Source organism: Orbicella faveolata, unplaced genomic scaffold (genome assembly GCF_042242905.1).
Source record: "Orbicella faveolata isolate gen_17 unplaced genomic scaffold, um_ofav_v1 contig_12, whole genome shotgun sequence".
Taxonomy (NCBI): Eukaryota; Metazoa; Cnidaria; class Anthozoa; order Scleractinia; family Merulinidae; genus Orbicella; species Orbicella faveolata.
The window spans coordinates 19982912-20010142 of NW_028301539.1; the positions used below are offsets into that span (position 1 = coordinate 19982912).

At 37.3% G+C, this 27231-nt stretch overlaps 3 protein-coding genes across 6 annotated transcripts in view; 2 read left to right on the forward strand and 1 right to left on the reverse strand.

The window, feature by feature from the left end:
* Positions 1-83: 83 nt before the first annotated feature.
* On the forward strand, positions 84-18122 carry LOC110069334 (transcription initiation protein SPT3 homolog). Of its 3 annotated transcripts, none has more exons than XM_020776848.2 (12): positions 84-275; positions 1089-1189; positions 8167-8251; positions 10487-10573; positions 11268-11370; positions 11853-11921; positions 12836-12897; positions 13934-14009; positions 15190-15305; positions 15580-15873; positions 16357-16467; positions 17698-18122. In XM_020776848.2, the coding sequence occupies exons 2-12, from the start codon at positions 1185-1187 to the stop codon at positions 17740-17742; spliced, it is 1053 nt and encodes a 350-aa protein (XP_020632507.2). In that variant the 5' UTR covers positions 84-275; positions 1089-1184; the 3' UTR covers positions 17743-18122. The 3 variants fall into 3 exon arrangements, with proteins under 3 accessions (XP_020632507.2, XP_020632508.2, XP_020632505.2); XM_020776849.2 differs by having other exon boundaries at positions 84-249; XM_020776846.2 differs by lacking the exon at positions 84-275 and adding an exon at positions 289-838.
* A 1-nt stretch (position 18123) lies between these two features.
* LOC110069335 (dnaJ homolog subfamily B member 13-like) lies at positions 18124-26814 on the reverse strand. The gene is made up of 9 exons (XM_020776850.2): positions 26686-26814; positions 26500-26603; positions 26036-26101; positions 24689-24772; positions 23951-24102; positions 22313-22445; positions 22005-22099; positions 21326-21402; positions 18124-18511 (listed from the first exon to the last, which is right to left on the reverse strand). The coding sequence occupies exons 1-9, from the start codon at positions 26751-26753 to the stop codon at positions 18352-18354; spliced, it is 939 nt and encodes a 312-aa protein (XP_020632509.1). The 5' UTR covers positions 26754-26814; the 3' UTR covers positions 18124-18351.
* Positions 26815-26904: 90 nt separating this feature from the next.
* Positions 26905-27231, forward strand: part of LOC110069340 (midasin-like) — a 77178-nt gene continuing 76851 nt past the window's right edge. For both annotated transcript variants that reach the window (XM_089282725.1, XM_089282726.1), the window contains exon 1: positions 26905-27133. In XM_089282725.1, coding sequence (XP_089138851.1) covers positions 27026-27133 — 108 coding nt within the window. In that variant the 5' untranslated portion in view covers positions 26905-27025. The remainder of the gene's footprint in view (positions 27134-27231) is intronic.

Sequence of the window (27231 nt, forward strand, 5' to 3'; positions counted from 1 at the left end):
ACCTTGTCACCCGCCCACTGCTGGCATTTGTCCAATGAGCTCACGTACTCCGCATTCCGATGTATTCTCTTTGGACTTTCTCGAGCGTTCCTGTGGTTTAGTGCCTTCACGAGAATCATTGTTTGATGACATTGAAGATCTCAACTGCGGCGAATTTCGCCAATTAGCGGACTCGTTGAAACACGTGGGAACTACAAATGGGGAAATAGTCGTCTTTATATTGTAACAACAAACGATCGCAAACGAACGGTCAGTGAAAGTTCACTCATGCTTAGGTGTGTAAAATTACTCAATGTCAGTGAATCGTTTATACGTAATCGCACGCTTCCCTTAGGCAGAAATTAAAAAAAAATTGCTCCCACTCGACGGAAAGACCAGGCGATGACTAATATCGAAAAATAAAAAAGCAAATCTTGAGAATACTTATTGCAGTGCGTCATTCAGAGTAGGAAGTTTCCAGTCATGTAAGCCCAAAATTTCCTAATTGTCTAGGGTACTCGATGTTTATCTGAGGAAGGATTGATTCCGGTCGAAATCCGAGAGATTTTGTCATCATCGATCGAGTTATATTTTTGTAAGCGACATGTCGATGCTTGTGTCAGCAGTGAAATTTACATGCCGCGCCGCCCGTTTGTTGATTCGCTGTCAAGTTTCGCGCGCTTTTCGTCGAGGCATTGTGGGAAAATAAGCCATTTCCGGTTTGAGTGTATTCCTATGGACTGTCAGTGCTATTTTCGTCGATAACTTCGAACACAATATGACTAAATCTAAAACTAAAAGCAAGAAAAGCGAAAAGGGAAAGGAGAGTAACAACTCAACCAACACTAGCGACAACACAGTAAGTTATCGCAACCATTTTAATAAGAAAGACAGTGAAATCGTGTTTTTGAAAGCCGCCATTTTGGAAGTGATTTCACATTCTAAGTGAATATGGTTGTTTTCTTGTTGGTGGTCAGATTTCTAAACATTTCGTGACATCGAAAACAAATTATGTGACCTTATAACGCATCGTAAAGATTAATTGAATTTTGAACTCGATGAATGCAATGGTTATTCAAAGAACTAACTGATTGATTTCCGGTTCGCAGCCCCCAAGTCGTCCACCGACTCCTGCTATTATTCAAAGTCCTGTGACCCCGAGTTCCAGACTTCCAAAGCCATGGTTTCAGGGTGAAATTCTAAATATGATGTAAGTAAACAGAAAACCAGATTGGTGTTTTTAATCTTGTTTGCGCTAACACGAAAGAATTCACGGCTCAAGTTTGCCCAGTCTGTGCGAGCGACAATGCTTCGCGGTCAAAGATAATTGCCCAGAAAACGTGTTTTTGTTGAAGTTTTAACCGCCTTGGATTCCATAATGAGCTATCTATACAACCACACGTCGGTAACAATACTCTCGGTTTACAAACACATCAACGTTGGGGGTCGGAGTTTTGGAGGTGTTTACGTTCGTATTAAGAGGTTGATAAAATGTAACCACCTCCGTCTCAAGCGGTCTCTGCGCTGTGCTTGCGTTGCGGTTCGTTTGTCGCACGTTTTTGAATCGTGTGCAGAAAGGCTTGCCGAAAAGTGCCGAATTGTTTGATTCTCGCTCATTACACGGCGGTTTTGTCGCGATTTCCTGAGGGCAATTGTGCTGTAGAATAATGGGTCTTTGCTTTGATGATACTCCGCGACGCGTTTTGACAGCTCTTGTATAATGAGTTGCCCCGAGGCCAGGAAGTGTGAGTGGACTCGAGAGGGTTATACAATTGACAAAATATTTTCCCACGAGGGAGCCGCAAAGCGTTTGTGACAAGTGTGATTAACACCACAATAATGCTATCGCGGTTTTGTCGAGAATAGGGGTTATCAGCCGAAGCACATTTTTGTGTGACAACTCAATTGCGTGAGAACGGTCTACTAAACGCTGAGTCGGTGGAAGCAATTAGAGCCACGTGGAGTAGAACGAATTGAACGATGGACAAGGAGTCTCAAGATGCGAACCATTGTTGGGTTTCCGAATTCATATGTTATCGCTTTATCGCTCTTGAAGCGAGCAACTGGCTTCTTCGTGATCATTACACGGTTGGATAGAGGACCAAACTATTTGTTGACAAATCGTGCATAATCGCAAAAGCATGTAAATTAAACTCTATTATCGAGTAATTTTAGTCTCGGTATATTTTTAGCGCTCTTAAATACAGTGTTTGCGGATGAGCAAAAGCAAATTTGCGGTGAGGTCATTGTTAAACAATTAGACTGTTACCTAAATAGCCCGGTTGACCTTGCTTGATGTTTGTAGGACGTTTTCAAGTTAAATTTGTGTATTTTTAGACCCTATATTGGTTAGGGATAATAGTTTAGAGTATGATTTAATGGTTGGACTGTTATGCCGGGCGACACAACATAATCTCAATTTACTATGCAGCTCTGCGGCTAAAATCAACATTATCTTTCATTTTTTTAAGGTTATTATTGTGCATGTTGTGACTGGTTAATCTTATGCTCAGAGCTCAACAGTATCATTCCATTAAAAACAGTTTATTTTCTATGGGCTCATAGGTGTGGCAGAGTTAAAAATTGGAGACAAATTCCACAACTTGTGTCAGGGGAAGGGTGGTTGAATTATGCCAATTTGCTTCAAATATTTTTGGCCACATGTTTTGACTTCCAGTATATCTGCTTCATTAGGAATTAACAATTCCTTTCCATTCCTGACTTAGCGGGGGGGGGGGGGGGGGGGAGGGACATCTCCAATTTAAACAGTACATGAAAAAATTTTGGGAAAAATTCTCCCATGTGAAAGCATATCCCTTGGGAAAATCCTTGTGGGAGAATAGGAATTTAACCCCTTGAGTGTGGCAAAAGCTTTATTTGAACCCCTAAAAATGCGATTAGAGGTGTAGTTATTCTTTTGTGTTCTGTTGTCATCAAATTACTTTCTTGTAAAGATTATTTTGGTAAATTCATGCTAGATCTATCTAAAAGATCATTTTACAGTATCAGTTGAACCCCACTATGAACTCTCAAGGTCATGATGGTAAGGGTTTGAGATAGCTATTAGTACCGGTAAATGACTGAAAAGTACATCCCTGGAAATGAAATTAATTTGAGTTCCAGATGGCAGGGATTGCAAGGGTTGGGGGGAGGGGGGAGGGGAGAGGAGGCAGGGTGGACTTCTACCTAAAGAAATGTTTTGTTCAAGTGGGAGTTAAAACTTAAGTTTTGATCTAATAATCTGAGAGAGGAGATTGAAAACTTTAAAACATGTGACTTATGAAGCTTATATTAAAATCCCCAGGGGTCAAGCTTAAAGGCTAGTTTTAGCCTAGCAGTTTTTCTTCAGGCTCTAAGTTTATTTCCGATTTATTACATCAAATATTTTGTTTACACTTTTGATCAATTTACCTTGTGCCAAATTTCCTTACTTGTCATGAATCCTGTTGTACATTCTTGTGGGTGTTTTAATTTAAAAGTCTAGAAAGCACCATGTGCTCAAATTTTTGTATAATACAGGCTCTTTTGGAGTTGCATTAGTAATTAATACCCTCCATGTTGATTACTTTAATTATAACATGGAATTATGTATAAATAACTCTGCCATTATGTATTACACACCCTGCTTACCAGACAGATAAATTCAATTGAATATATTATATAACCCTTGTTTATTTTGGCATTATTATCTGCTTACTCAACTAATAAATTGAAAAATGCTTTTAAATTTTTAAACCGGTATTAAAGTATTCATAAACACTTTTAACAAGCTTTGTCACCGGTATATGTGGAAGGAATGTTGTTTAATGAGGAGGTATTTAAGAATGAACTATCAGCTGACCTTATCAGCTTTTTGATTTTTAAAAGAAGTCACTGGCAATTACTACTCTCTGTATCTAGTTAGAAAATAATTAGCACACCCATTTTGCTCAGGTTGCACTAATTACTAGTCATAAGTTTGTTTTGTTACCCTTGTCAACCCCTGGATCTGACCTAGTTCCACTAATGAGGGAAATTTTGTTGTAATTGTTGTTGTGGACTTGAGGTGTGGCCAATAACCAAGTGATGCAAGATATTATGCTTAAACTTAAGAACTTATTTTAAGCTTCTTTAGTTGTAATTTCACAAAGGCCTCATTTGACTGTTTTCAGTGGGAAAGAATGTTTCTGCTGTGTGATACACTGTACAAGCATTTTAAAACGTGTATGAAATGTGTAATGTTATTCTGGTGATATCAATGGCAGATAATTTTTGAAACTGAGGAAAATAGTTGATTAGTGAGCTGATAACATTACTTGAGGTACTCCCCTAAATAGGCAATATAGGGTTTGTTCTTGAGGGGTTTTGGTCAGGTAAAGGGTACAGATTTTGACCAGTTTGATTTTTTAAGGAACTACATGTATTAGACTAAATATCGGTAAATCTGTAGCCCTTCTCAAATGCCTACACAAATGGACATCATTTGCGATCATAATTTATTTATATTAAAGCTGTGTACTCATTTTTGAGGTCTGAATTGGGATATCAATTGATAATTTTTTCTCACAGTTTTGAGATAGGGTATGGAAATATAGATTTTGGTCTGAAAACAGGGTACAGGTGTCAAGGTTTGGGCCACACACCATCTCCAAAAACTTTGGGCAGTTCCTCCCACCGCCCACTCCGGATTAACAATCACTTCCTTAGTTCTAAGTTTCGTTAGCTGAGATGGTAATGCTGTTCTTACTCTGTGTGTGTTTTGGAATTGATTCACTGAAATAGGAAATTATGATAAATACTTGCAGTAAAAACTAAGCTGAGATCTATCTGAAATTGAAGACATTATGTCCATCTGATACTTCTGGCTGTAGACATGCAACTGGTTTTATGACACGTGACTCCTGAGACTGACAGAAATTTTTTTTGAGGAAAATAGCGGTCCAAAACTTGATTTGAAGCTTGTTTGAATTTCCAATTACTATTTACAGGCAGGTCTTAATAGTTATTAGGGTTGAGGGGTGAGAAACAAGGGGCTGAGCCTGAATTGCTCTTGGGTTAGCCTGAAGAACACTCAAGTGTTTTTGCTCAAGTGTTCAAGTTTATCATTGAATTGAATCTTTCAAGCTCAGTTCTAAGCTCCAGAGCTTCTTATTTATTCTGGGATTAATATATACTTACCTCACTAATGGGTTTAAAAATGCTTTTAAATTGTTGAAGGAGTACTAATACGAAGAGCCTGCTGCAGGCTAATTTAATCAGCTGAAAAGATCTAATCACCAGCTGAAATTTTGCGTCCATAATTTTTAAGGTGTGCAGGCGAGAAAAGCCAGCTGAGCTTGCTAATGAGCCAGCTTAGTTTTGTTCTTAACTATGTCTTTGGTTTAATGCAGGAGGTGTGGTGCATAATGTTAATGAATTTGGTACTGGATCATGAGTCCGGTATGACCGGCATCATCAATAGGTTTTATTCTTGGGCAAGAAACTTCCCTTAAAGTCTCTCTGTACCCAGGACTCAGTTGTTCAAAGCTGAAGTCTAGGCTAATCTAGGATTAACACAAATTTCAGTATTTGTAACTTCTTGGTAGTATATTCTGTTAAATATATTTTGTTCTTCACTTTCAATTTTGACTAATGTTGATTAAAAGTCCTGTTAAAACATTCCAATGGCAGTGAAGAGCACTCAAGGTTATTAAAAGAGTCCTTATTGAGTTTTAATAATCTTAGGGTTGGGGAATGGTTAATTTGAGACTTTGCGAGAGGGCAAGACTAGACTAGTGTTTTTCTTTGGGAGCCCAAGACATCTTGACTTTTTTAATCCTGAGCCAGAGACTTCATAGTGTAATAATTCTCAAGCAGTTTAAGACCCACGTACGGAGGCGAGATCTAGGCAACATCCTAGATGGATGTAGTGGCTGCCATCTTTGTAACTCATAATTTTAAATTCTCTTATGGGACTTTCCTGTATATTATTTTTAGATAGTTCTAGTTAGGTGTCCCCTATTAGCAGTGGGGATTCTCCACTGCTAGATGTAATTGACATGATAACAAAGTCATTATTATTATTATTATTATTATTATTATTGTTATTGTTTAAATGCGAGTGCATGACATCCAGCCTCTAAGACGTTCAGACGTCACTTACAAAAACACACAAACAAATCAGGACTTGTAGACTTTCTTGACCTTGCAAAAATGGAGACTCCAAGACAGCTTTGCTAAAAAATCGAGACCACAAGATGCACATAACTGCTTATAAAATGAGACTGTGAGACCCATAAAATTCCACAAACATTTTGTAAGACCTATCATTTTTGAAGGACCATTCACCATACTTAGTTTTGAATTATTGTTAGTCACAGTGGCTTAACTACTTACGACCGGGGTCTTTAGTATAATGGATTTCAGGTTGGTTGGAAAACCTAAGAAAATGTAGGAGGTAACCTTAGATATGGACCTGTATTCCATCCAGGTGATGGTTGTTTGAAGGCTGGATAACACTATCCAGTGGATAAATCGCTATCCAGTGGATAGTGTTATCCAGCCTTCGAACAACCAGCACTTGGATGGGATCCAGGTCCATATCTAAGGTTACCTCCTAGTTCCACCCGATAAATCGTTATCCAGTGGATAAGTGTTAACAAAACAAACCACATTATCTGCTGAATAGTGATTTGTCTAGTGGATAGCATTCTCCATCTTTTGGCCAACCCGAGCCAGGGGGAGAAACAGTACTCCTACAGCTACTTAGTGCTGCAGAAAATGGAGTTCTGGTATTGGCACCAGTGAGTCATCTGACTGTTTTGATCCCCTGGATTGTTACACTGTTTACCATTTTACCACTGGCACAACATTTGTAACAAATGTCTTTTGAAAGAATGGCTCCTGTAAGAAATTTGCGACTAAGCAAAACTGTGAGTTAAATACACTATGTTGTGCCCATGTATGCCTATTTGCTGTGAAATAAGGTTAACTGAAAGCAACTCAGACGTGCTCCTACGCACGAAGGAGGTTTAATACTAAGACAAATGGATTAAAGTATTGTTGAAAATGGAAAATATTTACTTGGGTCAATGAGTCTTAAAATCTTTGACATCGAGCTTTTAAGATGATGGATTCCTTTTAGAACTTTGTACAATTCTTTTCAATACCAAACATATTCGTGCTTTTGAGATACTTATGTGGTATTGACGGCTCTCTTCATGACTGGATATTGATTGACAAGTTTGTGAATATCATACTGAAATCAAATGAACCAAATACCACAGGTATTTTTAGGTTAGCTTTTTTTTGTTGCTTTTGTTCTTTGAATATTGTTTTTTCTTAGCTGAGCGTTTTGCAGCTTAATTTCGTTTCTAAATTTGTGCTAGTGGGACATCATTGCAGGGGTTTCATAAATTAATGTTTTTAGTCTGAGGGCAACTGCTTTTTACAGGCTGGCTAAACCTTTTGAACTGAACTTCTTTATAAGAAAAGCTTTCCTCTAGATGGCCAAACCAGGTGGGCAAAATCATCCTCACAACTGGTACCTGACCCTTAATGAAACCCCTGTTATTGGACTTGTTTTAATCCATGCTGTTTGAAATTGTGGATGAAGTACTGTGCACCTTTACAGCATTACAGGAAAATTTGGGTATGGATCAATATGACATTCAGTAAGTGGCTCATGATCCTTCAAAGTACTTGAAGCTGCATTTAGTGAAAACGTCAAGGGGGTACTCCAGTGGCACTCCTTAATGGACTGCCTTGACCCTGAGTGGTGAAAAAAAGAAGAAAAAAATCTCAGTCAGTGGTACTTTCATGAACTAATGGCAATAATAAAGATTAAGTCTCTGGGGAAAAGGAGGGATGTTACCTTTACAGACGATGGAATGACTAGTAGTGGTGATATATACATGTATCTTTGTGCAGCAGGTATTGCTTAGGTGGAGCTGGAGGAAAAGGATAATTTATTTAGTATATGTTATTTGAATTTGCTATGTACAATGTAGCAAAAGTCTCTAATCTTTTCAAATGGGTATTGATATTTACCTTAGGGAATTGTTGCAACATCTATAAGGGGAAGTAGATGAGATGTTATAATATCAGACTCTTTTAAACATTCGTTGTTATATTATTAATTGCTTCCTGATTTAACTGAAAGTGATTTTTTATGCATTTAAGATTGTATTCTATTCACAAATTGAATGAACCAATGTGTGATTTTGCTAGGTATGCCTTTGGTGACTCAAGAAAACCATCAACAGATTCAGCCTCCCTGATTGAAGAAATTGTCCACTCACAGATGGCTAGCATGGTATTTGTTTTTATCCAGGCAACTTTTTGCTTTGTGTTTGTCCATTAAATCTTTGAAAAGGGAAACAGTAAGGGAACAAAGGGGTAGGTGGAAAGCATTGGAGGCAGGAAACATAGTTTACTGCATATAACTGCTGTCCTCACAGGGGGGATACTCATACATAAAAGTGATGGGGAAGTGCCCAAAGGTTTCGACAGATGAATGAGAAGTATATAAAGTAAAGTGCATGAAGAATTGTCTGGTACTCTCATGATGCTGTTCTGTAATTTTTTTCTATTGTTTTTTTTTATGAGAAGGAAAAAGGAATTTTCTTGGGTCATGTTCTGGCCATTTGGACTTTTATGAGGCTCTGACAATTTGCCCTCATTTGCACCTTACATTGGCTATCACTGGTATACTTGAGTACTCCCTCTGGGGCTATGCCTGTCCCCAATCTCTCAGACAAAGAAGTTTATCATAGCTGCTGTCGACTCCTGATAACTCGAACCCTTGTTAACTCGAACCTCACGCTTACTCAAACCAAAATCGATTTCCCCTGGATGTTTGTCATACATTGACTGTAATTTTATCCTTGGTAACCCGAACCCTTGATAACTTGAAACTCCAGCTAACCCAAAGCAATTTTCGTTTCCCTTCAGGTCATTTTCTCTATAATTTTACTCTTGATAACTTGAACCATGTCTGTCAATATGTGACAAGTCAGAACAAACAGCGTACTGTAGTCCAAAACATTAAAATTTCATTTTGAAGCAGTTGGGTGAACTTTTTCCTTTCTTTTACATTACACAAAACGTCAGGGTTCATACAGGCCATGCATGGAAAACCTGGAAAGTCATGGAGTTTAAGAATTTCATTTTCTAGGCCTGGAAAGTTATGGAATTTGATTGTTGGTCCTTGAAAGTGGTGGAAAATTAAAGTTTTGTTTGATAGCTTAGTTACTGCAGATGACAAGGCAAGGAAAATGTAAGATAGAGAGGAGTGATTAAACAGCGCAAAAGGCATGCATTTTGGTGGACGTCTGAGTTTGTGTCTGCTGAACTGTTTGAGGTCAAATAATACTCTAAAACAAGGAAAGTTTTTGAATATTTGAAACTGATAGCTTAACCTAAGGTCTTTTAAAACTTGAAAAGGTCATGGAAAAAGTCATCGAAAGTCATGGAATTTGAAGAGCTAAAAAAGAGTACGAACCCTGAACCTGTCAGTTCAGTTTATACGAAATTAAGAAATGTATTGTTCCATTTTCACTCGGCTTCCCTAAACTATATAATTAAATTTGATTAAAATGTACACTGCATGAATAGAAAAAGGAAATCGCATGAACTTGAAAATGTAAATTGTGTGAGCTTTGTTCCGGTAGCCCAACATTGTTCTCTTTAAAAAATCTCTACAGTTCACAGTTTCTGGACTTCTCCTTGCCACTTTCTTTTGTTATATCTTTCACATTACATTATGTTCCGATTTATACAGTAATTTAGAGATGTATTGTTTTATTTTCTCTTGGCTCCTCTATTCTGTAATTAAATTTGATTAAAATATACACTGCATGAATGGAAAATTTTTTAACACTGTTTTCTCCTGGTCATTTGTTCTCAGCTCCTGATAACTCGATCTCATGGATAACTCAAACATATTTCAATTTCCCTTGAAGATTCGAGTTATCGGAGGCGACTGTATTTGTCAAATGTGTTCACAAGATCATAATTAAAATAGAAATTAAAGAGGGTGTGTTTAAACATGAAATGTTGAAATGACGGAATAGACTACAGGTAAGAGTCAATGTACGATACCCTTACAATTATTGAGAGTTAACCACTGTCAAGTCAGTGATATAGTTTAGGCTAACCTGAGTGCTATTTAAACTAACTGGAGCACTATTTAGACAAACCATAGTACCATTTCATCATTTCCCTATTTTGTGTTTTAAACACGCCTACTTAAAAATAATACTCAAGGCAAGGATAAAAATAGAAAAATACTTATAAATAAATAAATAATTAAAGGAAAGGATATTTTATATAAATCGAGCCAAGTTGTCCCAAATTTTCCATTTCTAAATAGAAAAACCTCGGAATGTGGTTGTGCTTTTTTTTATTTCAAACAATGGAAATCTTTGAAACATAGTCAGAAGTTTTGAAAAATCCCACAACATGAGTTTCACATATTTATTCAAGAGACGTCCCAGGGGTCCAAATTGGGTTATTTTTAATAATTTCAAAGCTTTGTTAACATTGACAGGTTGTACGAGCTGCAGACATAACAAATATGAGAGGTGGAAGGTTCATGAGTGTCGAGGATATCATCTTTTTAATGAGGAAAGACAAAGTAGGTCTAATAGTAATCATTGTGATGTTTGTAAAACTGATACTCAATTGCAGCTACACACAGAGGAGATTACATGGCTGCATGGAGATACAAAATTCCCCTTTTCATGTTAAAAAATAGTTCATGGGTGGGTGGCTCACTAGTGAAATATTTTTCAACATGAGAAGAGAAATTTTGTATCTCCAAGTGTTTCTCTTTATTTTGTAAAATCCCCACAGTACATAAACATGTCTGTATTAATAACAAGGTTTCTGATGATTTTGTGAAGATTTCCCACCATTTTGCAAAGATTTCTGAAGAATTTCCAAAATTTGTCTGAAGGCCACACAAATGTTTCAGACCATTTACTGAAAATTTTCAAAGATAACCGAAGATTTCTGAAGATAACCAAAGACGTCTGAGGAAGATCCCAAGAAGTTTCAATCATACACCAACAGTTTAAGGGTCAAAATTGATATCAAATATGATGTCACACATGTGTAAATAATATGGTAGCATTTCATTGATTTGCTTCCACTCATGCAGTATTCATTGCACCAATAAATTTCATATCGTAAACTCAGGATTTAAAGAAATTTTTACATTGTCATGGTGTGTTCTGCCCTGTGTTTGTAACACTTGAATAAAACAAGTGACCACAATCTAGGATCAAGACCACCTGCTAAACTAGGGCTTGACAACTTATCTTTTACAGGAAAAACTCAAGAGGCTGATCAAATATCTCAACTTCAAGGAAATCAAGAATAAAACCCAGAAACAAACCTCACAAGAAGATGATGAAGTCTTAGAAGCTACTGGTAAATACTTTATTTACCGTGTAGTATCAATTTGAGTTAACCTTGAAAAAGGTGTTTAATATGTAAACTACATGTAGATAATAATATTGCTCGTCATTTGCAACTTTTTTGAATGCCTGAGATTTTAACTCAGTTAATAGTACTGTGCAAAAGTAATGACAGTGAAATTTGTTAAATTGCGTTCTTTGTTCTTGTGAACTTTTGTTGAAATTTCAAGCAAACTGATGTGACCTCTTCAACAAAAATTTAATTTGAAAGGATTATACATTGCAAGATTGGCGTGTTTTCTGTAGGCTTTTAGTGAGATGGGCATCTACAGTAGGTGTCCTGTGGATGGCAATCTTTAAGAGAAAATTATTTTATTTAATAAGTTATTTGATTTGTTGCTTTATAAACTGAGAGCAAATTTTGGATGCCAAGTTTAAAAATCGTGGCTAAAAGTCTGGTTTAAAGAAACATCTCTTGACTCTTTTTTGTTGTAGTGAGTGATGTTAAAGGTAACAAGAGACGAAAGATTTCCTATGACTTTGTCAGCACAATAGATCAGACAGGTGGGTTAATAACTAAAGTTAAATCACATTTTTCCAAACAGGAGAGTGTGTCATCTTAGCATGTAGAAATATCTGATTAATGTAAAACTAATATTATTTTGGTTAATTATATGATACAAATTCAACTCTAGGTCACATCTTTTGATTCTGTTAACAGTGGCCACTGCTGATCTCAATATTGTTGTGAGCAAGATTCCAGAGCTTTCATTAAGGGCCATAACCCATAATGCCTGTTATGGCTGAGTATGCTTGATCGGCCCTTGTTGTTAAGTGCGAACTTGCCTGTCGTTGATGCAATTCACCCACAATTTAACAAGTTTGTTAAGGTTTTGAAAATTGAGGCAACAGGTGACTCAAAACTTAATGGCATTCCCTAAAATCATCGTACAGCTACACAATTTACATTTTGGTACTGTTTGGTTTTAAATTCACTGGAAATTAAACTGTGCCATTCAAAAACAAAAGAAACATACATGTAACAGCTTAAATCCTTATCAAGGGCCATGTGCAGTTCAAAAACGATATAGGAGAAAGTATTGACCTGGCAGGGATGGAAAAGTAATTTTGACAGTGCTCATCATTTGGGTGAGTCGCCTATCAATTCATAATTTTTAACAAATAATGAGTAATCTCTTCTCACCCAAAAGATTGTTACTTTCCTGGGGAAGTAGGTGAACACTGATTTCTCTGCCCGGTATCATCAGGATACAAAATGGGATAGTGTTGAATACTTGCATGTACCCTTTTATCAAAGGTGTCTGTTTTGTCAGTTTAAAAGTCAAAATAACCAAACTATTCCGACCAATAATTATTTCCCTGGTTAGCATTGTCAGGCTGAATCTCTCCTCTGACCTGATAAATTTAAGAACACTGACAGGCGTCTATTGTTTGATGATTATTTTATTTCTTTACAGGCGATCTTGTGGCTTTGTTTGATGACGATGATATTGATGAAGTGAAGCAAGAACGAAATGAGGTAGGAAAGACATTATTTTCTAAGGTTTAATCGTGCAAACCACCCGGGGAGTGGGGGGGGGGGGGGGCAGGTACTCCCTTATAGGGAAGGGTAAGGGTTTTCTGCTGTTTTGGTCATAAATAGGGTATCGATTTTGGCTGTTTTGGTCTTAAATAGGGTATGGTTTTAGCACTCTAGTCTTGGATTGGGTATGTTTCTTGGAAGAAGCTACTTTTTCATCATTATCAATAAGACGGTCAACAAAAGCCCATCATAACTTATGTTTAGGGCAACTGTGCTAGCCATAATGGTCATAAATAGGGTATCGAATTTTTGGCCAGGTCATAACTGGGGTAGCAAAAAACGCAGATTTTGGTCACAAATAGGGTAAGGGTTTTGGGAAGTGGGCTGCACACCCCACCCATCTTTTCTGGGAGTACCCCTCCTCCCAGGGCAAACCATCATCACCAGGGTTGTAAATGAGGTATTATATAGTAGCTCACACTTTCAAGTGTCACTTAACATGCACTGTTTTTTTGTGATGTTTATTCAGTATACTTTATTTGTTACTTAGAGTGACTAGGAGTATTTCTACTTCCCCCTGGTTGATGGTGAAGATCCAGCATTATGGCTGGTTAACATGCCGAACTCTGGATCAAGCAGTCCAGATTCAAGGCCTGGCCAGGGTCATTGTATTGCATTCTTGGGCAAGACATTTTATTCTCAGTACCTCTGTCCATCCAGTTGTTTAAAGCATAAATGGATACTGGCATTAGTCTGATGCTGGGGGATTACCCTGTGATGGACAAGCATACTGTCCAGGGGGGAGTAGAAATACTCCTAGTCACTTTATGGAACAGAAATCGGGAAAGCTCTAGCTGTATGCACCACTGACCTGATGCAGAATTTACTTTTTTTATGATTCATCTGAGGTGTTTTATTCCTTCTTAGTTCATCTCATTTTAAATAGGACAGGTCCATAATTTATTTCTATATATAAGGTGTGCAAATTGCTATAAGATGATATTAATAGAAATATTATTTTTCCTACTTTCAGAGAGCAGACCGTTTCTCACGAACTCTTGATCCTCAACAGTACCTGGAATTTACCGAGTGTCGACAGGTCAACTTCAGTGAGTAAAATGTGTTGCAATGCGACTACTCCAACCAAGGCCATCTGAAACAATTCTGTGTAAGTTAAATGAATGAAAACCTCGGATATTAACAATAGATTTCCTCTAAATTATTGATTTAAGCAAGCTTAACACCACAGAAACATTAAATTTGTGACCATTTCTATTTGTTTACACACTCAAATGGTATAGAACTTGCATGGTTGGAAGTAGTTGCATTGTAAACTACCTAGGAACAGAGATGTAGATCAGACTGTCTATCAACTCTACTGGTCTCATAAGTTAAATATATACATATATAGCAAATCAATAGTAGAAATTAGAAGACCAAAAGGGATTGCGTGAACGGGAAAAGTATCCCATGCGAAGCGCAACCCAAAATCATTCAGATAAAATTAACAGCAGTGGCAAGGGCAGTTACAGGAGAGGAACCAGGTGAAGGGCATTTCAATATTATAAGTGGTGTCCAGTAAAGTAAAATAAGTGGCAGGCAGAAACTGTTTAAAGAAACATACTTAGACTACAAAACTTGTCATGATGGGCAAGATTACAGATAATGTTCCAGGGTTGCAAAGCAATGGCCTTGGTTGATGTATTTGCACTTTAAACTACTTAGGAACAGAGATGTAGGTCAGACTGTTGCAAAGCAATGAACAGAAGTCCCTCACCTCAGATCCATCATATTGGATTATCTCAACTACTTAGACCACTGGAATTCTTGAAAACTCAAACTCGGAAACATTATGATTGTGTTTCCTTTTCCATGAGAGACACTGTGGCCTTAATGGTTGTTGCGATGGACTTATCTATAAGCAGCCTGGGATTAAGTGATGGTTGGGGTTGATTTGATATGTCTAAAGGCAAGGCACTTAACTCTCCCAGTGCCTTTCTCCACCTAGGTGTATGGGTATTAGCAATCTGTAAGGAGACCTGGAAAAATGCTGAGGACTAGCCTGGATGGACTAGCTTCCCATCTAGGTCGGGCTAGCGATAATTCTAGGTGCATCATATTACAGAAACTAAGATAAGCTCTAGGAGTGTTGGCTCCTTTAGCTTACTCAGCTTCTCTTCTTGGTATGAGCTTACAGGTGTAAATTAGTCAACACTCATGTTGCCCAACTGTCTGGAAATGATACATGTAGCTAATTCAAACTATGTGATTCTTTCTGTTATCTTGTAGATAAGAAAGCTGGAAAGTTCAAAGAATGGCTAGATTGTGCGTCGCTTATTGACATGAAACCAAACACACCTGTGATGGATGTCTTCAGCTACCTTGCTTATGAGACAGTTGGACAGGTGGGGAAAGAATCTGTGTTTGTTTCTTATACAGTCAAACCTCTTGTTATGGACACCTCGATTATAAGGACATCTCCATAATACAGACACTTGGTTCTGACCCTTTGATGTCCATATTAAAGAGGTTCCATTGTACTTCCATCAAGTATAAATTTTTATATCTCAGAGGGTTAATACCATTTCATGCTGAAGCAACATTAATCTATTATTCTATAATATTAATGCTAGACAAAACTAAACCATGGTTTTTAACCTCTACTTCAAATTATTACAGATAGTGGACTTGGCATTACTGGTGAAGAAAGATTTGGAGGAAGGTGATGTGTTGAGTCAAGCCATGCCACCTGTGTCTATTCTATCAGAAAGTCAATCATCAGTCATCACACCAGGAAGTGCAACGTCCACCCCTTCCACCCCTAACCACACCCCACCTGGTACCCCCACCACACCCACTACCCCATTCCTGCCAAGTCCTACCCCAAGTGGATCCAATACTACTGGGATTTCATCCAATACACAGAATTCATCTTTACCATCAAAACCAAAGAGCAAAAAAAGGAAACTTAAGGTTTGTTATTCAGTTTGTGAGAGTAAGATGATCTCATAAGCACCAAGTTTAAGTTTAATAATACTTTGTCATGCTTAAGTACAAGTAAATAAATCACAGAAATTACAAAAAGTACATGACTGGAGAATAATTGAGGGAAACTAAATTCCCATACAAAGAATATTCTCCAATATTAAACGTATTAACCAAGGTTTCTTAAACAATTTTTAGAGAAGTACTCTGAATTCCTCTCCTGCCAAATTACTAGAATGGTTATTGTTAATGAACTAGAATGTACCATGCTGGTTTTTGCTAATAAAAATGACATTTTTTTGTTATTTTTTCAAGGCAAAAAACCTATAGCTAGCAGCCTATGATGTGTAACATCTCAGATATTTTAGCTTGTCAGTCTTGTGTTAACTTAAGGTGTTTTATGTGACCTGTGATATGAGTCTTGGACAGACTCGACAGGAGTGGCTGCTACTGGTTTTTTTTTTTTTCCAGGGATCAGGTGCAAGCCTGTCATACAGTAGTGGTGATTGCATTCAACCTCAACACATCAGAGAAGCCATCAGGAGATATAATCATTTCATAGGACCCATGGCCCCATTCTCAGTAAGTTAATTTTGTTCTGTGTCTCCTTACAGCTTAAACAGGGGAATCCCCCTTCCCATGAATTTACAGCTCAGTCAAACAGAAGGGATGTAGTTAAGGGCCAGGTACCAACTGGCTGAAATTTTGCTAGAGAGCCAAGAGTTGGGTTGATGAAATCTAATATCAACCTCCTGGAGGTTTTCTTGTGTGAGACTTCTTTATCTTTCACACATGAGGTACGAAATCGCACTTCTCTACTCGTTTCGTAAGGTAAAAAAATTTTTACCCTAAGAGGAGTTGAACACAGGTCGATAGATTGCAGTGCGAAAGACATCTCCACTTGACCACTGAACCTAGCTACTGGAAACTGGAATTTTTTGGATGCATATCCTTACCTTTCGGATCTAACCCTAATATAATATAGGCTAACTGCAAGCAATCTAAGCTAACTTAGGCTAACTGTAGTGATGCTTAGGCTGACCAGAGTGCTTGTTAGGCTAACCAGAGTGCTAGTTAGGCTAAGCGGAGTGCTAGTTAGGCTAATCGGAGTGCTAGCTAGGCTAACTGAGTGCTAAATCATATGCTGGTCAATAAAGAAATCTTATGTGGTGTAATTCATCATCAGGTATCCACCTCCCAGAGGTCGATCTTAATTTTTCTTTACCCAAGAGTTGGGCTAATTTTGAGGGTGCACAAGCAAGAAAAACTGGCTAAGGTTGTTAACAAAGTTGTTAAGTTTTTTTTGGCTACATCTCTGGTAATGTCTGCATGTTCTCTTGTTAAAGCTGACCAATTTGACACACCATACCAGTTTGAGGTTTTGTGTCATATTCACAAGTCAGCTAATGATTCTTACCATTAGTTTTGAATCCCTTACAAACTTGGAGGAATCGAAGGAACATACACTGCTTGAGTATGAAATCATGTCTCTGAGAAGTTTGTGTCTGCCTCGCCTGTGAAATTGTCTCTGTGCATGAAATTTGTATGACTTTAAAGTTTCATGTTACAGGTGTATGTGGTTTTGTTAATGTTTCTTATGGAAGTGGGAACAAAACTTTTTTAATTCATAAGTTTTTGTTAAAGTAGGGAGTTAACACTTGAAATAAATCTTCTCTTGTGATGAGTTAATACACCATCAATATCTTTCTGCTCATGTCCTACATGACACCTAGTGGCATATAAAGGACAGATGACGATCTTGCTGTAACTTATGACAATCTGTGATTGACTGATCATATTTTCTCTCTTCAGGCACATGCGAGACCATCACCTGGTTACAGAACATTATGCTGTTAGCTATAGACAACACCTTACTTGGTGGCTAGACAATTGAATTCTACAAACAGAACAAATCAGGAAGCTCAATGTGTACAGTTGTAATTTTATGTTTGAAAGAAGATTAAGGCTCAGTTTTGATAAAAGAGAGTTGTATACAAATGTGAAGGGAAGTTCATTAAACGTTGATAAACACAGTTTTAGACAACTGTTTAATTTTTGAAAATATAGACCTTCTACATTGTAACTAGACAAATTAGAAAAAGAACTGTATGGATTGCAAAGGTTCTTTAAAGAAACTGTTGTACTGCATCAGCAGGTGAGTGAATAGACTTTATAGCAGCTAATCTGTTGTATATAAATGTCTAAGTTGCTAATAAACAGAGAAGAATCGACCAAAACTACATGTTTGTGACATGGTTTAATTATATGTTCATCTATGTACAAATATAAAATTCTAAGTACTGCAGTTAAATTATTACAACTTCCGCGACAAAATGGTGGAGCATAAGATGCATCAGGTGGAAACTAAATATGAAGAGCTGGTGAATTGAGATCGTATAGTACAAGATGTTATTATAAATATTGTTCAAGTATGATGCAACTTTATGTTGACGATACAAATACAGCTCATGAAGGGAGCAATAGTGCTTCCTTGAGCATTCTCTTCTGTTCAGGGTTGAGTTGGTTTGGGAATTCTATGTTGAACTCTATTATAAGATCTCCCTTGGTAGCTGGATCCTTGGAGATGGGCATTCCCTCGCTTGGTACCACCTTCTGATAGCCTGGTCTGAAAAAGGGAGATTTTAGTACATTAGAGCGCTTCTCCAGTAATTATGCAACATTTCTAACTAAAAATAAAACCATCAAGCTGTTACCTATGGCACTAGCCTCAATGACAACAAAAATGTAATCAGAACTCAAATTAAAACAATTGAAGAAAGGTAAGAAAAATATTAAGTGACCAATTTTTGAGTTATTTTTTTATAAAAAAAATACCTCTTAGTCAGCGTGTCGGGTATGTTATGGATGGGTCAATGGGTGCGTGAGTGAGTGAGTGAGTGAGTGAGTGAGTGAGTGAGTGAGTGAGTGAGTGAGTGAGTGAGTGAGTGAGTGAGTGAGTGAGTGAGTGAGTGAGTGAGTGAGTGAGTGAGTGAGTGAGTGAGTGAGTGAGTGAGTGAGTGAGTGAGTGAGTGAGTGAGTGAGTGAGTGAGTGAGTGAGTGAGTGAGTGAGAGATGTATGTATGTCACACCAATCAGATTGGATCTACTATGAACAGCCAATCAAATTTCTTGTTGTAAAGGTAAATGGTACGTGAGAAACACAAGGTATGTATAAACACAAGGACTTTGGTAATTGAAAAATAACGAGTGACATGTATGTTGCCGGTTTGTGATTTTTAGTCCAGTTTGGAGGGGAGTGTGACAGTTACATACGTACATTGGATTGTTTTAGAGTGCATAATTTTCAGTGTAATGGTGGCTAGTTATGAACGAGATGAGTCTTGAGTTTTGAAGCAGTTCATGAGTAGTAGGCAAATGGCACGAGATATTTTTATTTTTAATTACAAAGGGTAACTTGATACTTTTGTTTTTCACAAGGAGTTAATTCAATTAGAGGTCACGAATCGTCGCTTCTAGTTCTTAGGACATGTTTTAGAGGAGACGAGACTATTTAGATTTGAAGCAGTTCTAACATTTACAATAGTAAGTGCAGGTAACGATTGTTTTGTTCTTATTGCATGCAAATATAACGAGATATTTTTATTTTTTAGTTACAATGGGTAATTTGACACTCTTGTTTTTCACAAGGTAGTAAATTCAATTAGAGCTGATGAATCATCACCACTTGTTTCCACGAGATGTTTACTATTTTTAGTTACAAATGGTAACTCGACACTTTTGTTTTTCATATGGGAGTAAATTCAATTAGAGCTTACAAGTTATCGGCTATTGTTCCCAGGTTAAACAAAAAAGAAGCTTTCATTTCTAGAGTGTTTTTACGTCTCTGCAGTGGCAGTTTAGTATTTTTATTTGATGGGCATTTTATGACATTCTTTTCAGTCCGGTATTTTTAAAGGTAAAAAGTATGAAAACTGTTCAAATGTTCTTTGAAGACTGTGTGGCACCAAGTTAAAGTGCAATTTAATTAAATCAGACTTTCAACGTGTCAGAGAGGTTTTTTTCTCTTTCTTTCAATTTTTGGTGAAGTAGTGTTGTTGCGTTGTGTTGTGTAAAAAGGGTAAACTTACGACTCGTATAAAATGCGAAAAGTTCTCTTAACTTGAGTATTTTTGGGCAAAAATTTCTCTTGGGGGCTGGAAGGGCTCCTGAGGGGGTACTCCCAGAAAAATTGGTTGGGGGTGTGCGGCCCGCTTCCCAAAACCCTTACCCTATTTATGACCAAAATCTGCGATATTCCTTACCCTATTTATGACCTGACCAAAAATTCGAAACCCTATTTACGACCTGACCGTCAAATCAAAACCATGTTTCAGACCTGCGTTATAATTAGCTCCCTAGTTCAAACCAATGTTATATTACCGTAAACATATAAATTTGTGAAGGGCTTTTGTTGATTTTCTTTTCGATAATGATGAAAAAGTGGCTTCTTCTTAAAGCATACCCATATCAAGGCTAGAGTGCAAAAACCGTACCCTATTTATGACCAAAATGGCCAAAATCAGCTAAAATCAATACCCTATTTACCCAAAACGACTGAAAAACCATACCCTTCGGGGCCGCACAGACCTATATAGCCCATATAAGGGAGTCCACCCCCCCCCCCCCCCAGGGGAAGGGCTAAGTGATCGGTGAGTGAGGGAGTTATGCATGTGCGCGTGTCAGACCAATCACAGTGTGGGTTGTATCAAAGAACGAATAAAATTGCCTGTTAGAAAATAAGATGGTATCTACATTAATCTGGAGACGTGTCAGATTACTGTAGTTTGTTCAGGCAATCATTTTATGGCTTACTATTTAGTTATCTTACCATTACCGATGTAACATCTTATGTACATCATAAACTCCCAGTTTCTTTCTTGCTGTACATTGCAGCCAAAAACACTTGTCAAATCAACCAAATCATTACTGTAAACAGTTCCATGAATGTGCCTATCTCCGAGACTTATAGTTCACAAAAAAATAACTCTTGCACGCCTTGCGTGCCTATGTTTTTCTTCCCCCCCTCTCCTACTAAGGTTCCCATCCCTATTCCCCACAACCCACTAGCCCCACATACACTATAAGCAGTCTTTCTTGTCTCCAGTAGTTTACACAGTGTCAATTTTTCTTTGTCCAAAGTACACTTAGGGTACATTTCTTAACGAAAATCCAAAATTGGATTCTTAAATCCGAAAATGAATTTCGCATTGGTTTACTAAACAGATTAATCTAAGATCACTCGGATCATGGTGCAAAGGAACCAAAGAATCCTTGCCCAGAGTGGATCCGTCTGTTCCTTTGACACACCATGATCTGAGAGATCTTGGATTGATCTGTTTAGAAAAGAAACAAAATCCATATTCAGATTTAACAATCCAATCTTGGACTTTCTTAAAGAAATGGACCCTTAATACATCTTCAAAAATCTCCCAATACTTACTTGACAATGTCATTGATTGGGATGCTTATGAGTCGTCCATCTAGTGTGGGAACATCCACTACACATCCTGTGAGTGCCTTTCAAAGAAACAGAAAACTTGTGTCAAAATTGTCTAACATGCCCCAGTTGATCCTATGATGGACAGTGACATCCACCAGATAAATCACTATCCAGTAGATAGCATTGTCCACTATTTGAACAACTGGCACCAGGACTTGACTAAAGGTCTCCTTCTCAGAAGCAGAGAAATACTTCTCTTCCCAGTATATATATACAGAGGTTTCTTGCCAGGTAAAGTTGTGCAGATTACATTGTAGTGTGTATACAAGGGGAGCAGGGATGGTGCAGTGGTGAGAGTGCTTGCCTCCCAGCAATGTAACCCGGGTTTGAATCCTGGACCCAGCGTCATAAGTGCTTGAGTTTGTTGTTGGTTCTCGCCTTGCTCTGAGAGTTTTTCTTGGGGTTCTCTGGTTTTCCTCCCTCCACAAAAACCATCACTCCTAAATTCCACTTTGATCTGGAAACAGTGGACAGAGACCCTCTCTGTTGGATGTGCCTCTGCAAATTCCTATTTATTTTATGAACCATGTGTTTTGGCTGATGGGGGAAATTTTGTAATGCTATGGTTTACTGGGAGTCGAGTTGTCTCTGATTTAAAACAATATTACTAAGCACTCACCTTTCCAAGAGGAACAGTAGCAGTGTAAATGATATTGTCGTCATCACGTTTGAAGATTGGATGAGGCTTGTCTTTAACAATAAACACAATGTCAGCTGAGGTGAAGAAAGTTACAGAAAGTTAATCATGTATCCATCACAATATCAACTTAAAAATTATCACTGAAGGGGAGTTGTTTTGAAGAGTGAAGAATACGGATATAAAACTGGTTATTTTGGTACAATTTGGTACTGCCTCCTTCGGGGGGGAGGGGTGGGTGGGTAGGTATGAATATTTTCTAGCACCACACATTTGCAAATGGTTGTTACCTGGTATATTGTTGGGACCCTGGTCTCCCTCCTTGGGAAATGTGATTTTTGTTCCTGCCCTCCAACCTGGTTTCACGTTTATTGTTAAAATCTTGTCCCGAATATTGGATGTGTGACCATCCTCATTCATCACCTGTTGATGTAAATTTTAGCTAAATACGTCATTTTGATATATAAATAAGTTACTTAAAAATCACTGTTCAATTTCCATTTGTTGGGATAAGCCCTCGCTAATGTAAAATTATCTTAAGGCAATTAATGAGTTGATGTGACCTTTTTTGGGCTAGAGGAGGTCACCAAGCCTGTATGAGTAAACAGACGTCTGAAAAAAATCATCAATCCTTTGTAGACAGAAATCCGACATTAAAGCCGAAAAATCCAGAACAGAGGGCCATGTTTACCTGCTAAATATTACAAGTGACTACCACAGTCCAGTGTACCAACAATAAGTTAGACTATTATGTCTCCACCCACCCCCTTTCATGTTTGTGCAAGTACAATGACAACAACTTGTAATTTAAGAAAACCATACAGTTTGTATAGCATGCATACTAAAGGATATACATTGTATGTATGTATGTATGTATGTATGTATGTATGTATGTATGTATGTATGTATGTATGTATGTATGTATGTATGTATGTATGTATGTATGTATGTATGTATGTATGTATGTATGTATGTATGTATGTATGTATGTATGTATGTATGTATGTATGTATGTATGTATGTATGTATGTATGTATGTATGTATGTATGTATGTATGTATGTATGTATGTATGTATGTATGTATGTATGTATGTATGTATGTATGTATGTATGTATGTATGTATGTATGTATGTATGTATGTATGTATGTATGTATGTATGTATGTATGTATGTATGTATGTATGTATGTATGTATGTATGTATGTATGTATGTATGTATGTATGTATGTATGTATGTATGTATGTATGTATGTATGTATGTATGTATGTATGTATGTATGTATGTATGTATGTATGTATGTATGTATGTATGTATGTATGTATGTATGTATGTATGTATGTATGTATGTATGTATGTATGTATGTATGTATGTATGTATGTATGTATGTATGTATGTATGTATGTATGTATGTATGTATGTATGTATGTATGTATGTATGTATGTATGTATGTATGTATGTATGTATGTATGTATGTATGTATGTATGTATGTATGTATGTATGTATGTATGTATGTATGTATGTATGTATGTATGTATGTATGTATGTATGTATGTATGTATGTATGTATGTATGTATGTATGTATGTATGTATGTATGTATGTATGTATGTATGTATGTATGTATGTATGTATGTATGTATGTATGTATGTATGTATGTATGTATGTATGTATGTATGTATGTATGTATGTATGTATGTATGTATGTATGTATGTATGTATGTATGTATGTATGTATGTATGTATGTATGTATGTATGTATGTATGTATGTATGTATGTATGTATGTATGTATGTATGTATGTATGTATGTATGTATGTATGTATGTATGTATGTATGTATGTATGTATGTATGTATGTATGTATGTATGTATGTATGTATGTATGTATGTATATATATTTTAATTTTGATCTTTAGTTCTTACCCTCCTTGAAATTTTCATCTTCTTAACACATCCTTTAAATACTTCTTCTAGTGTAAGGTACAGTTCTCTCTCTATGGGTGGATCCTGTTTACGACGACCACGGCCATGAATTCCACCAAACCCAACCTCTGGATCATAGGAATCAAACAATTCTAAAACAGAAATAAGAAATCATTATAATAAATATTTAGCATTCATGGTCTTCTAAGTAATCAATTTCTTTTATTGTCCTCTGGTTGTTAAAAAGTGGATACTGCTCACCACTGAATTCCAAATCACTAACCAGAAGATAACTTGGATGATTTTGTTAACACTTTTCCATTGAACATTGACATTATTGAATGGATAAGGTCGAAAATCCTTTGACATTATTGAATGGATAAGGTCGTCCACCCTTAGAAAAAACAAAAACCTGGGCCTGAACTTTTATTTAGCTCCCTAATAAATATTCATCCAGCAGGCAGACATGTCAAGTTGCCCACTGCAGCTGGGGATCTCCTGGATTTAACCAACTTCTGCTGGTACAACATAGGTCGTGACATTCTAATGGCTACCAAAAAGTTGAATGGCGGGACCTGGTTTGAAAAAGTGCCTTATAGGAATTTTTTTCAGCACCTTTGACATTGTCTCTCTCCAGGACCCTTACCCTGGATCTACATGTACACCTAACAGTACCATATTGTGTCACACAGTCTGTAGATTTACTTGAAATTTTTGCTTTTTGTTAGGTCTATTTACCAGCAAATGGATTATCTCCCCCAAAAAATTCTTTGAACACCCTTCCTGCATCTCCATGAAATGTGTATCCTGGTGTCCATCCATCTATGATGAAAAAAAGATACAAGATTTTGTCAATTCTTTATCAAAACAGAGCTGTCACCATGACATTTTGAAGGTGCAAAACACTGTTGGATGTTTGATTTTTTTTATCAGGCGTACAGTGTAAGTCGTAAGTTTGGGGGCTTTACTGGCTCAGGGAATGGAGAGCCACCTCTTAAATACTCCGGGGGGGGGGGGGGGGGGAGAGGGTATCCAAGTATGATAGTGATGGGAAGGTGTGAAGCCCTTTGTCAATTTCCTTCTGAGCCACTGAACTTTCTTGGATCTGGTTTTAACACCATGTAAAGGACTCTTTCAAGGTCCAACGATTTTCTCTGGACTCATAATTTTTAACCATCATCATTGTCATGATAAGACACAAGTGGGTCTGGACTGGAAGTACCCGATTTCCGAATTAATTAAGCTGTGGTTCACTAGGTGACTAAATTTCTGTCAACAGAGACAAAACTCTTTTAGACAATTCCTGGGAATTTTTAATGCCTATTGCTTCATAGGCAATTTGATTCTTTGACAGATTGATATTCAAATATTAAAGGAATGTGCATTCCTTTGAAGTACTTCCAGATAGACCCCACTGTGTCTTCTTATGTCATCATTGTCATCATCATAATTTGTCATTATCTTCATCAAACAACATGGTGTTAGGATATCAATAGTGCTAGTTGGACTCCGTCTGCTGCCACCGACTCCAGATCTTGAAGCACCCTCCCCTCTGCTGCTTCATATATACATTCTCAGGTTTCCATTCCAGCAAAACTTTAGGAAGCCTTTGATGACTCATACCACAGATGTGGCCAAACCATGTTAATCTTCAGGCAACGGTTGTTTGAAGGCTGGATAATGCTATCCACTGGATACATAGCTATCCAGTGGATAGCATGTTCCTTACACAGTACTTGATTAATTTCACACCTCCCAGTCAGAAATGCAACTAAGTACGTTCCCTGGGAGTCTTTCAAAGTGGGATCAGCCAATGCAAGAGAATGTGTCATAACCCAATGATTGGCAAGTTTAAACCTGACCATCATCATGCTATATGCTCTTAGCCAAGTTTATTTTACACTTCCCCTTCCTTGCTGTACGATTACTTGGGTAATTCCAACAGCACTCTCATAAAATGTACTGAATGGCAAGGAAATGTACCTTACCCAGCTAGTAACTCCTACTTTAAAACCTTATTCAGTTTGCAATGCCAATAACACTCAATTGATATTCTGTAAAAATTATGTTCATTGAATGAACTACCTTTTTCAGGAACTCCTCCTTTCAGACCTTCTTCTCCAAATTGATCGTAAATGGCTCTCTTCTTGGCTGAAGAAATAAGAATTGTACGTTTACAAGACTGATTTGAATATATATATATATATGAAGTAAAGCTCATTACGTAAACTTAGATTGTATAACTTTAAGCTCAAGCTTTTTTATGTATAGTCATTAAGTTTATATTCAAAGACAGATGTGTTAAGCTTATACAGATCTATACAGTAGAGTAGCGTTTAAGACCTTCTTTTATTTCTTTAAGTGATCTCAAATCGGGACTGAAGCACGTTTTACAATGTCAGTTTGGAGGATATTCTAAGTACCATTAGTGAGATTGTACAGGTGCATGTAGCAGTGAAATAGTTTACAAGTATGTCGTATATTTGTTGTTGTTGTTTCTATATTCCACACCGAGTCAATTTACATTAGTATCTTCTAGTCATACTCACGATCGCTCAATACATCATAGGCCTCCGCGACTTGCTTAAACTTCAGATCCGCTCCTGGCTCTTGGTTCTTGTCAGGGTGCAACTTCAGCGACAACTTGCGATAGCTACGGACCAAAGTTTAGACAAATTGTAAGCCTTTTGATGAAAAAAGAAGCATCGTCAAGATGCTTTAACGACTCAACATACGACTTTTTGATGTCTGCATCATTGGCTCTTCTTGTAAGGCCTAAAACAGCGTAATAATCTTGCCCCATCGTAACAACTGTGAAGAGTGTTGCTAAAATATGGCGCTCGGTGAGAAGATTGGTTGTCTTGGAAACGCTATAAACTAAAGGGACTGGGGTCGAAACACGAATGGGTCTGGCACTAATGGAGAAGAACGCTGTATCGGTACTTTTCTACAATGTAGGCTCAGCTCCCCGCACGTGCAAATTTCAACAAGATTTGTTTTTATTTGAAAACATGGTTTTCATTCCGAATTACGTTCTGTTTTGTACACTTCTGCCTGCTTAATTTATTTAGAGAAATGAACTATACGAAGGATTTTCGCTTTGACTTCTTGGGCGCTTTAAAATGTCTTTGTGATTGTGACGATCGCTTGAGGAATGAACTTGCACAATTTTCAGAAGTGAAGGTTTGTACAAAGCAAACTTCAAATGTTCAGCTTTTCAGTGTTAAGCTTATATTTTGTGTACGGAGAACGATTCAGCCAACCTTGGTATATTTGTCTAA

What these genes read in the sequence shown, in the direction of transcription:
- LOC110069335 (XM_020776850.2), bottom strand. Translation starts at nt 26,753, where the DNA reads ATGGGGCAAGATTATTACGCTGTTTTAGGCCTTACAAGAAGAGCCAAT. An exon ending in CTACTGTTCCTCTTGGAAAG is followed by an intron (nt 21,403 to 22,004) that starts GTGAGTGCTTAG and finishes TTTCTTTGAAAG; the next exon opens with GCACTCACAGGATGTGTAGT. An exon ending in CCAATCAATGACATTGTCAA is followed by an intron (nt 18,512 to 21,325) that starts GTAAGTATTGGG and finishes TCCCTTTTTCAG; the next exon opens with ACCAGGCTATCAGAAGGTGG.
- LOC110069334 (XM_020776846.2), top strand. Translation starts at nt 758, where the DNA reads ATGACTAAATCTAAAACTAAAAGCAAGAAAAGCGAAAAGGGAAAGGAG. An exon ending in GGTGAAATTCTAAATATGAT is followed by an intron (nt 1,190 to 8,166) that starts GTAAGTAAACAG and finishes TGATTTTGCTAG; the next exon opens with GTATGCCTTTGGTGACTCAA. An exon ending in GCAAAAAAAGGAAACTTAAG is followed by an intron (nt 15,874 to 16,356) that starts GTTTGTTATTCA and finishes TTTTTTTTCCAG; the next exon opens with GGATCAGGTGCAAGCCTGTC.